Raw genomic sequence first — 10000 nt, 5'->3', positions numbered from 1 at the left:
CTCTCGTGGTGACTGCTACTATCGCCCATAGACGAAGCAGTTTCTGATTTCCACCGGATCTTCTCCCAAAATGAACGACGAAGATGTCTCCAGTCAAATCCACCAGATGGTGAGGTTTATCCAACAAGAAGCCGAAGAAAAAGCCACCGAGATCTCTGCTTCTGCTGAAGAGGTAACGCCATTTCTCCGATCAATCTATTTTCTCGATCGTAATTCGCAATCACATTTATCTCTACTCTGCTTTTTCTTCGTGTAGGAATTCAATATCGAGAAGCTTCAGTTAGTTGAAGCCGAGAAGAAGAAGATCAGACAGGAATATGAACGCAAAGAGCGCCAAGTTGAAATTCGAAAGAAAATGTAATTTTCGATATCATTTCTTTGCTGTTTTTCTCCTTATAATTCGAATTTCTAATGGTTTTTTATCATGTTGAGTTTTGTTTGTTGAAATTTGGAAATGGTTGAATTTGAATTATGGTGATCGTTTCCGATCAATCACAATTTTAATTGTATTTGTTCAGATATGAAATTTACTGGTTAGATCTTGTATTTTGATCCTTGCGTCTGACTTTTGCTTGATTTCTGAATTCTGAGTTCTGAAATACCGACGCCTATGAAAAATGGAAAAGGTGTGTCTGGTGTCGGTATGAGTGTCACTGTCCGAAACCAACACCAGACACTCGTGATTAGGTTTAATTTTTCATTTTTTTAAAAATTATTATTGGTGTCGATGTGTCAGGATTGAATTGAAGCTTCATATATTCTGATCATTCTACTGAATCCTTGGCATAATATTCGGTTAAATTTATAATTAATATAATTAATAATCAGTGTTAGCTTCATTGAGCTTTAGCTGAATGTAGTTAGAAGTTTAATAGTTTTCTCTCTGGATTTTCCTTTTGGTTTTTGATTTTGAATTAAATCAGTTTCATGTTCAAACCATTGATAAGTATCTGCGGCTAATTACTTGAACTTAGGGTTATATAGTTCCAAAATATGATGAGTGAAATTCCTTTTTTTTTTTTGAGGATTAATTTGTTTCTTGATGTGAATACTGTGGATTTCTGTATTGTTAGTGCTAGTTTATGATGCGGGTACCAGTACGAGATACGACATTTTTAAAAATTTAGTGCTATGCTAGTTGATATATTTTAATTTTTCTTGGTACAATTGTTTGTTGCAGTGACTACTCGATGCAGCTGAATGCTTCTCGGATCAAAGTTCTTCAAGCTCAAGATGACATTGTCACTTCCATGAAAGAAGTTGCTGCCAAGGAACTTTTGAATGTGAGCCATCATCACCGTGTTGAGGATATTTTGCATGTGGGTCATCATGAGTACAGGAACCTTCTAAAAGATCTCATTGTTCAGGTTAGTTAAAATTTAAATATTTTACACCTATTTGTTGTTTGAACTTGCATTTTGTCAAGTATCTTTATCATAGTATGTATTATTGTTTGCACTTTTTGGTAGTGTTGCTGATAGGGAATCGACAATGCTGTTATTTAGTTACTTTGTCTCATTTTTGTATTACATGTAATGATAGCATTTTTGTAGATATAACATGTATATTCATGGAAATTTGAAATGACCTGGTAACTTTGATGAACCTTTCTCACTGTTTGGTAACTATAGCTGCTCTATAGTCGCAGAGGTAGGCATCATTGGCCGATGAGCTGTGTTAACAAAGATCGGCCGTATTCATTGTCTTTTACTTTCGTTTCTCTTTAATCTTCTATATTGGTTGCTGTTCTAACACTTTTAGTATTATTTTATGGACCACCTTCCATGCACAAGTACGTATGTGGACTTGGAGTATAATGTAATAATAAAATTTGTGCATTACAGAGTTTGCTAAGACTGAAAGAACCTTCTGTCCTGTTGAGATGCCGGAAACGTGACGTGCACATGATAGAACATGTGCTGGAAGCAGCTGCAGAGGAGTATGCTGAAAGAGCAGGTGTTGTTCCACCAGAGATTATTGTTGACCATGATGTCTATCTTCCACCTGCACCCAAGCATCACCATACTCATGATCCCTACTGGTAATGTTTATATTTTAGACTTCTACTTAAATATTAAGCAACTGTATGGATCTGTTAATCAGGGCCATGCTTCTTACGCATGTTGTATCTTCTTTCTCTTGATTAATTACACTATATTTGGTTAGAATTTATAAAGGGTTTCAAACCTAAGGTTACCATGCTTTTGTGTTTTTGGTTAATTGAGGATACTGCCTAAAGTTTTATTAGCATGTGTTTGGAAACTTAACTTTTCTCAGTGAAAACGCGAGTCTAGCCAACTATACAATTGTTAGCTTCTATATTTTCACGGTAGAAATGCATTGGAACACGAAAACGGACAACCAACATGCATCCAAATCCAAACACACATTTAGTATGTGTTTGGGAGACTTGATCAAAAGTCAAAACTACTCTACAATTTGTTGCTTCTGATTTTTTGCATTTATTTGACTTAGGATGTGAGAAAGCCTTCTCCAATATCCTTCCAAACATGTTATTAGTTGTGTAGGTGCTTTAATAATAGATATCAGTTTCTGCATACCTGATTATTTGTATGAATATTCAGCTCTGGTGGGGTAGTGTTGGCCTCTCGCGATGGAAAGATTGTTTGTGAAAATACTCTTGATGCGCGACTGGATGTAGTGTTCCGCAAAAAGCTTCCAGAGGTAAAATTTCTTGTGCATAGCTATTCTCATGTTATGTGACTTATTTCTTTTCATTATATACTTTCTGCTCAATTGTTTGTATTGTTGACTTTCACATTATGTTCAACTACAAAGGCAGTTATTTTAACGAAATTTCAACTTTGAAATTGAAATATAAAACTACAGTGTAGTCGTACACAGTGACACACTATGATAGACTACTATGTAGTGTCCACATTGTTTGTTTTCCTTCTCTTTTCATGTGGGGGTGTTGAAAGTGAACTGGTCAGAATCTGATGACTAATGAAGATTCTTGATGTTGCAGATCCGAAAACAACTATTTGGAAAAGTTGCTGTTTGAAGACTTAGATTGCATTCGTGGCCCCTGGAATACTTGTATTCTGCATAGATGTCATTGCTTATGTAAACTGTTACTTTTTTATAGGGCCATTGTTCTCATATCGTTCAGTTTTTATTTACTTAATTTAATTGATGAAAACCTTGATGGTATTTGCCCTGACTAGTTGCAAATAATATATTGGACATTGCTGCCAATATTTGAATATATACTGTTCTCCAATGATGTGTCTGGTGCAAGTATAAAGCTGTTTTTATATCGGAAATTATAGAATAATAAACCATAATTTTCATCTCTTTAATTTAGTGTATATATATATATATATTTTGCTTTTCTCTTTCAAAAACCATCTAGTCCCTTGAGTACTAGGGTCCAACAACGGCCCTCACGAAATTGTGAAATATGCACTGAAATTCTTTTGAGACAAATCTATCTAAAATTTTCACATTTACGAACTCATTTTTTGGATTTAAAAAAAAAAACATTGTTTTCTTGAAAATACCATATATTTACGAGTGACGTTTTTCATTCGATTTTTGTATTTTATAAAAAAAAAAAATTATGTGATACCAAATGTTTAGGAAAAAATAAGTTTTTTTTACCATTTTTAAACTATCCGTATCAAATTTATGATTTTATACCGGCAATTTAGAAATATTCGGTATAATCCCATAGTTGGTTGGGAGGCGGGAGCTATAGGAAAATATCCCTGAAAGTAATGCCTCACTGAAAGAATGACCAAGACGTTGATATAGAATGGAGAAGCTCGACTAGCGCATGGTGTAGATTTTCATGCCTCTAGCATTTGTCACACGAAATTGATATTGTCTCTCGTTAAAGAGGGTCATAAGTAACCTTATCATATACTCCCTCCGTTCCTTTTTAAGTGTCGTTTTAGCAAAAAGCTCTTCAACCAAGATAGTGGATTATTAGAGTTACTTTTCCTATTATACCCTTATTTATTTTTCTCTTTCCAAATAAATTCAATCATACACTCTCTTTTTTCAATAATTAATTGAAAAATTTGAGGTGGAGTTATTGAGAAAATAAGGGTATAAATGACAAATTATAACATTAAATTATAAAACGACACTTAAATAGGAACAAAAAAATTCTTCTAAAACGACACTTAAAAAGGAACGGAGGGAGTAATAGTTTGTGGGCCAAGGCTCGCCTCCCAATATGGCTGCCACAAGTCCCTTGATAAAGCTCGGAGAAGACTAAGGCGATCGAGTTCTCCCAGACATCTCAACACATGAATGACTCTTCCTATTTTGTAATTTTTTTTTATATTAGAATATATTCATCACACGGTTGCAGATTTTTCTTACTTCTAACTCGTCTTCCGGTATCTTGCATGATGAAGATAGTGGACTATGAGCGCCATCAAGCCAGTAGTCAAGGTGATATTGATATCATTCACTTCCTCGGACCTCTATGTTAGGGATGACAAATATTTTTTGTCTATGAATAATGAATTTGATCAATATGGCTTGTGATCGACTTAATTCATTTTATAAAAAAATATTAATTTATTAAATTTTATTAAAAAAATAATCCTTTATTTTTTAGAAAACATTTTGATAGATTGGATTTACCCCTATCCTATTAAGTAGATGAACTGAATCTATTCAATTAAAACTTTATAACTAATTGTATCAAAGATTAATATTATTTAGTTAAATTTATATCCTTAATATATTTTGATTTATTAAAAAAAGAAATAATTTAATTAATATATAGAGTATAAATATTTTATTTTAAGGAAATTATCTAAAATAGTAAGAAAAAAATAACGGAGAAAGTAAGAACTGAGCAAGAGCGATGAATGCTGACTACACTCACAGTGTATAAACCATATCTCTGCATTGACTACACATCCTTAAAAACAGTAAAACGCAGTCGTTTCATTACAAACAAACAATCTTGGAGGTAACGTCGTCTCGTTGGTGGTTAAGTCACTGTCCTTTCACACCCTCGACGAGTCCGCCACTTCTCAGTTCTCACCAAACTATTTTCTTAACACATTTATAATAACCTCATTCATCTCATCTTTCTCAATCCATTTTACCAACCTCTCCCTCATATTTATCCAATAATGGACACTTCTACCCTTTCCCGTATCGGCCTCGCCGGCCTCGCCGTCATGGGCCAAAACCTAGCCCTAAACATCGCCGAAAAAGGCTTCCCCATCTCCGTCTACAATCGCACCACCTCCAAAGTCGACGAAACCGTAGATCGCGCCCACCGTGAAGGCTCCCTCCCTCTAACTGGTCAATACAGCCCCCGCGAGTTTGTGCTGTCTCTCCAACGGCCTAGATCGGTTATCATCCTCGTCAAAGCCGGTGCTCCGGTTGACCAAACGATTTCAGCTCTCTCTGATTATATGGAACCCGGGGATACTATCATCGACGGTGGGAACGAGTGGTATGAAAATACTGAAAGGAGGATTCGAGAAATTTCTGAGAAAGGTATTCTTTATCTCGGGATGGGGGTTTCTGGTGGCGAAGAAGGTGCGAGGAACGGTCCGTCGCTTATGCCGGGTGGATCTTATGAGGCTTATAGTAATATTCAGGATATTTTGGTGAAGGTTGCTGCTCAGGTTGAAGATGGGCCTTGTGTTACGTATATTGGTGAAGGAGGGAGTGGGAATTTTGTGAAGATGGTTCATAATGGGATTGAGTATGGTGACATGCAGCTTATTTCTGAGGCTTATGATGTTTTGAAGCATGTTGGTGGTTTGTCGAATTCGGAGCTTGCTGATATATTTGCTGAGTGGAATAGTGGGGAGCTTGAGAGTTTTCTGATTGAGATTACTGCAGATATTTTTAAGGTGAAGGATGAGGGTGGTGATGGGTATTTAGTGGATAAGATTTTGGATAAGACTGGGATGAAGGGTACTGGGAAATGGACGGTTCAGCAGGCGGCGGAGTTGTCGGTTGCGGCTCCGACTATTGCGGCGTCGTTGGATGGGAGGTTTTTGAGTGGATTGAAGGAGGAGAGGGAGAATGCGGCTGCGGTATTGAAGGAGGCTGGGTTGAGTGAGGAAGTGGGGTTTGTGAGAAGTGGGATTGATAAGAAGAAGTTGATTGATGATGTGAGACAAGCTTTGTATGCTTCTAAGATTTGTAGCTATGCGCAAGGGATGAATTTGTTGAGAGCAAAGAGTAATGAGAAAGGTTGGAATTTGAATTTTGGGGAGTTGGCGAGGATTTGGAAAGGTGGGTGTATTATACGAGCGGTGTTTTTGGATAGGATTAAGAAGGCTTATCAGAGGAACCCTAATTTGGCGAGTTTGATAGTGGATCCCGAATTCGCTAAGGAAATGGTGCAGAGACAAGGTGCGTGGAGAAGGGTTGTTGGATTGGCTATATCGTCCGGGATTAGTACTCCTGGAATGTGTGCTAGTCTGTCTTACTTTGATACATATAGGAGAGCAAGGCTTCCCGCTAACCTTGTTCAGGCTCAGAGGGACTTGTTTGGAGCTCATACCTACGAGCGTGTCGATCGCCCCGGCGCGTTTCATACCGAGTGGACGAAACTTGCTCGTCAGAGTGGCGCCGGCATACTTAATTGATCATATTGATGATATGTCTCTGTGTGGTTAGTTGTTTCTTTGTTTGCTGGTTAATGCAGCATTTGTATTGCAATTGTATGTTTTGTTTGAGGATCTTTGGTTAGGCAGAACAACTTTTGTTTCCTAAATTATGTAGCTGTTTTTTTTTCTTCCATTTTAACAAATAAAAGAAAGGCTTTGTCATTTGAGTTTTACAGCTTTATTGTTTCAGGTTTGATTCCTACACTTTAAATTATTAATGCTTTATCTCATAGATACCTTTTAAAGCTGTGCTAAAGTAAAGATTGTGCATTAACAACGACAGAAACATCCTCTAAGGCTTCAAATATATCTTGGACCCTGTTTCCTTAGCTTTACTTTACAGGTGATCTTTGGTGTTTGTCCTGAAAGATTTTCCCTTTTTCTTCCTTTTTTGACTTCATTGTGTGACCAGTGTTTCTATGTTTAATAGGTGAAGTGAAAATAATAACAGAAAAACATAGAAAGTAAATGGACCTTAAAGTTTTTGTTGCCTTGCTAGTTAAGTTTTTATGTTTTTAATACATTTTGTTTGCTTTGTGGGTTGGTTGTTATTTTGGCAGCTTTTTCTTTGGAAAATCAGGACTAGGAAATGGTTTTCTAGTAAGATTCTTCTTGATTTATTGGAGTTTACGCACCTCTCCCCCTTCATTTATTTATTAAAGATAAATTGCTTAGACTTTTACAGTTCTATGAGACTAATTAACAAATGCAAATTGCTTCATGCGATTGAGAAAAAGGTAAGTAATGTTTTTTTTTAAAGCTTAGTATCCGGTCTTGCGACCGACTAATCCAAGGGAATCAATTCCACTATCTACTAGCGGAGTGCCATTTAAAGTCAGAGCAAAGCTTTGCATGGACTGACCTAACACAAAGATTGCTAGTAATGTGTTCCTTGTGGCAATTCATGCCCTTGGTATAGAACATATTTCAAACAATTAGGTAAGTACATGAGACTAATAATAAGAGTCATTCTTGAAATATCTAGGAACTAGGAAGACAATCCTTCATTTATGATCAAAATACAAATGCTTTCTTCATTGTTGAGAAGGAACAAACCTTGTAATATATGCACTGGCAAAAAAAAAAAAAAAACGATAACGAGAAAACATAATGGTTTACGGAGCAATGCTCTCAAGAACCGGCTGAGTCCTTGTAACTGTTGCAGAAGGCATTTTACTATCGCCGACCCATCTGCTTTCAAAAACCATGTCCTCAACAGCTTGTTTTTCCATGGCTTGAATCTTTTTGGTCTTGAGAAGTCTCATGGATGAAAATCCCACATAACCTAAAATTATCAAACCAAAAATTCCAAGCACACACACAATCACCCAAATATACCACCGTCGCCGCTTCTTCTCCAATGGAAGAACAACTGAAAAATGACCCTGGTCTCTTGAGTGGCATACACCAGGGGAGCTCATCATAGTGAGTTGAAATGTTCCATTTCCATAGAAAGCCACACATCTAGCCTTTGAGTTGATTCCACTCATAAATTTTACATTTGGGAATTGAATAGATATAGGTTGCCCCATTGTATTGAGAGTGAGATTTTTGAAACTTTTATCCCTTACATTTGATGCATCAAAAACCATGAAGCCAACAACAGAAGAGATGAGTGAGTAACCTGGCAAATTGTAGAAGTGGGAAGACCAGTTACCTAAGTTCTGGTATGCAATAGCCACCCTCCTGACACGCGGGATAGCAACTGTTCTTGACGGGATCCGAAAGTAGCTAAAGTTAGCACCTTCATTCCAGAGCCTCCGGCTTCTCAGACGAACTACTGAAACATCCATACCAGATAGGTTCCGCGGAAGAAGAGTATCGTACAGAGCACCAGTTTGATGCCGGTGTCTTGCCATTGACCTGAAAGCAAAATCTTGAACCTGAGAATTTATCGACTCACTGGCAGTATTGTTCAAGCTGTGCACCAAGGAGCAGTAACACAAGGTGAAAACCAACATCCAGATGAAGTCCCAGATCATGTTTTTTTTTTTTGGTTGGCTCTAACTCCGCAGCCTCTCTAAAAACATGAAAGAAAAATGTAGAAAGGTTATAGGTTTTGTTGCTTTCTTTTCTTTAGTATAGAACAGGTTATAGATGTGAATGCAGCACCAAGTTCAATGATGGTTACTTTCCACAAAGAAGAAGCATGCTCAGGTTTGGGTCCCAACCAGGGACTCCAGAGTAAAGAAAGACTCAAAAAGTCACAATTGACTTGGGCCATTCTGATTCATTTTGGTAACTCAAGACTGCTTTTTTTTTGGTCGAAAGACTGTGTTTAGTTAGTGTATCTGTCTAAGAATCTTTATCACCACAAGGCCATAAATAACTTTTATCATCCGTTGATTTCTCATATTTTCTCCACATTGGAAGACAAAATTAGCAAATGAAATAATTGATTCCACTCAGCAATTGAGAAAAAAAGAATCAGGAAATCGTAAGTCCAAATTTTGAACAAAAAAACGAATGTAAAATAAAAAGGGGATTTGCATATCCTATCATAAGTGGTGGAAAAATACTCAAAAAAATTTTAAAAATGTCTCTTTAAATTTTATTAGAGTTTGATCTAACTCATCCTTACAAAACCGGTTGGTAAGGTGAGGAGTGTCCATCTATATATATTATTTCAATGCTCTATCTCCAACCAATGTGGGACTTTAGGATCTTTCTAATACACCCTCTCACGCCCAGCACTCTTTTTGGGCATGGTGCGTGGATATTAACGGTGGGCGGCCCATGGTCCGATCGATAGGCTCTGATATCATATTAGAGTTTGACCTAACTCATCCTTACAAAATCGGTTTTGTAAGGATGAGTTAGATCAAACTCTAATAAATTTCAAAGTGTATTTGAGGAAGAATTTGGATCCTCTCCTATTTTAATGAATTTGGATCCTCTCGCATGAAGGAAAGTGCAGGAGACAATCCATATCCTCAATTCAGTTGCCGCAATATTCTTCACCCATGGCAATTGATTACTTGATTACAATATTCTAGGAACATGTATTGAAATTTAACTGTTTAGTTCTAGTTTATTATTGGTTACAAGTGTTAATACATGCTCAATTAAGTTTTTCATATGATCTTTTTATATAGTGATTTTGTTTAGCTTTAACTGTTTGTAAAATTAAAATTTAGTAGTTTGATGTAGGCAGAAAATCTAGTAATCTTTTTTAAAAGCTTACATGGACGTTGTGAAAACAAATCCTAAGGAATATATTGAGACTTTTTTTTATAGACAAAATGAGGGTTTGACTTAGTTATACATAAATTTAGTGTATTTGAATCCGTCTGAAAATATATTTTTGAAATTTATAAATAATTTTGATTTTTTTTATTAGGATGGAGAAGTAATGCTCATAGTGCAATAAGCAATTCCCA

General features: G+C 36.4%; 3 protein-coding genes across 3 annotated transcripts in view; 2 read left to right on the top strand and 1 right to left on the bottom strand.

Annotated features, from left to right (window-relative positions):
• LOC131608086 (V-type proton ATPase subunit E-like) overlaps positions 1 to 3323 on the top strand; it is a 3347-nt gene extending 24 nt beyond the window's left edge. Inside the window, exons 1-6 of the mRNA XM_058880024.1 lie at positions 1 to 172; positions 257 to 357; positions 1181 to 1367; positions 1845 to 2041; positions 2586 to 2685; positions 2990 to 3323. The exon at positions 1 to 172 is cut by the window's left edge and continues 24 nt beyond it. Coding sequence (XP_058736007.1) covers positions 71 to 172; positions 257 to 357; positions 1181 to 1367; positions 1845 to 2041; positions 2586 to 2685; positions 2990 to 3025 — 723 coding nt within the window. The 5' untranslated portion in view covers positions 1 to 70 and the 3' untranslated portion in view covers positions 3026 to 3323. The remainder of the gene's footprint in view (positions 173 to 256; positions 358 to 1180; positions 1368 to 1844; positions 2042 to 2585; positions 2686 to 2989) is intronic.
• Positions 3324 to 4873: 1550 nt separating this feature from the next.
• Positions 4874 to 6790, top strand: LOC131603693 (6-phosphogluconate dehydrogenase, decarboxylating 1, chloroplastic). The gene has a single exon (XM_058876108.1). The coding sequence runs from the start codon at positions 5121 to 5123 to the stop codon at positions 6597 to 6599; it is 1479 nt and encodes a 492-aa protein (XP_058732091.1). The 5' UTR covers positions 4874 to 5120; the 3' UTR covers positions 6600 to 6790.
• A 450-nt stretch (positions 6791 to 7240) lies between these two features.
• Positions 7241 to 8941, bottom strand: LOC131603694 (uncharacterized). Its single transcript, XM_058876109.1, has one exon. The coding sequence runs from the start codon at positions 8600 to 8602 to the stop codon at positions 7736 to 7738; it is 867 nt and encodes a 288-aa protein (XP_058732092.1). The 5' UTR covers positions 8603 to 8941; the 3' UTR covers positions 7241 to 7735.
• Between the last annotated feature and the right edge of the window lie 1059 nt (positions 8942 to 10000).

This window comes from Vicia villosa, linkage group LG5 (assembly GCF_029867415.1).
Source record: "Vicia villosa cultivar HV-30 ecotype Madison, WI linkage group LG5, Vvil1.0, whole genome shotgun sequence".
In the NCBI taxonomy this organism is placed as follows: domain Eukaryota; kingdom Viridiplantae; phylum Streptophyta; class Magnoliopsida; order Fabales; family Fabaceae; genus Vicia; species Vicia villosa.
Note: the sequence above shows the minus strand (reverse complement) of the source record. Positions and strands in the feature narration are given on the sequence as shown.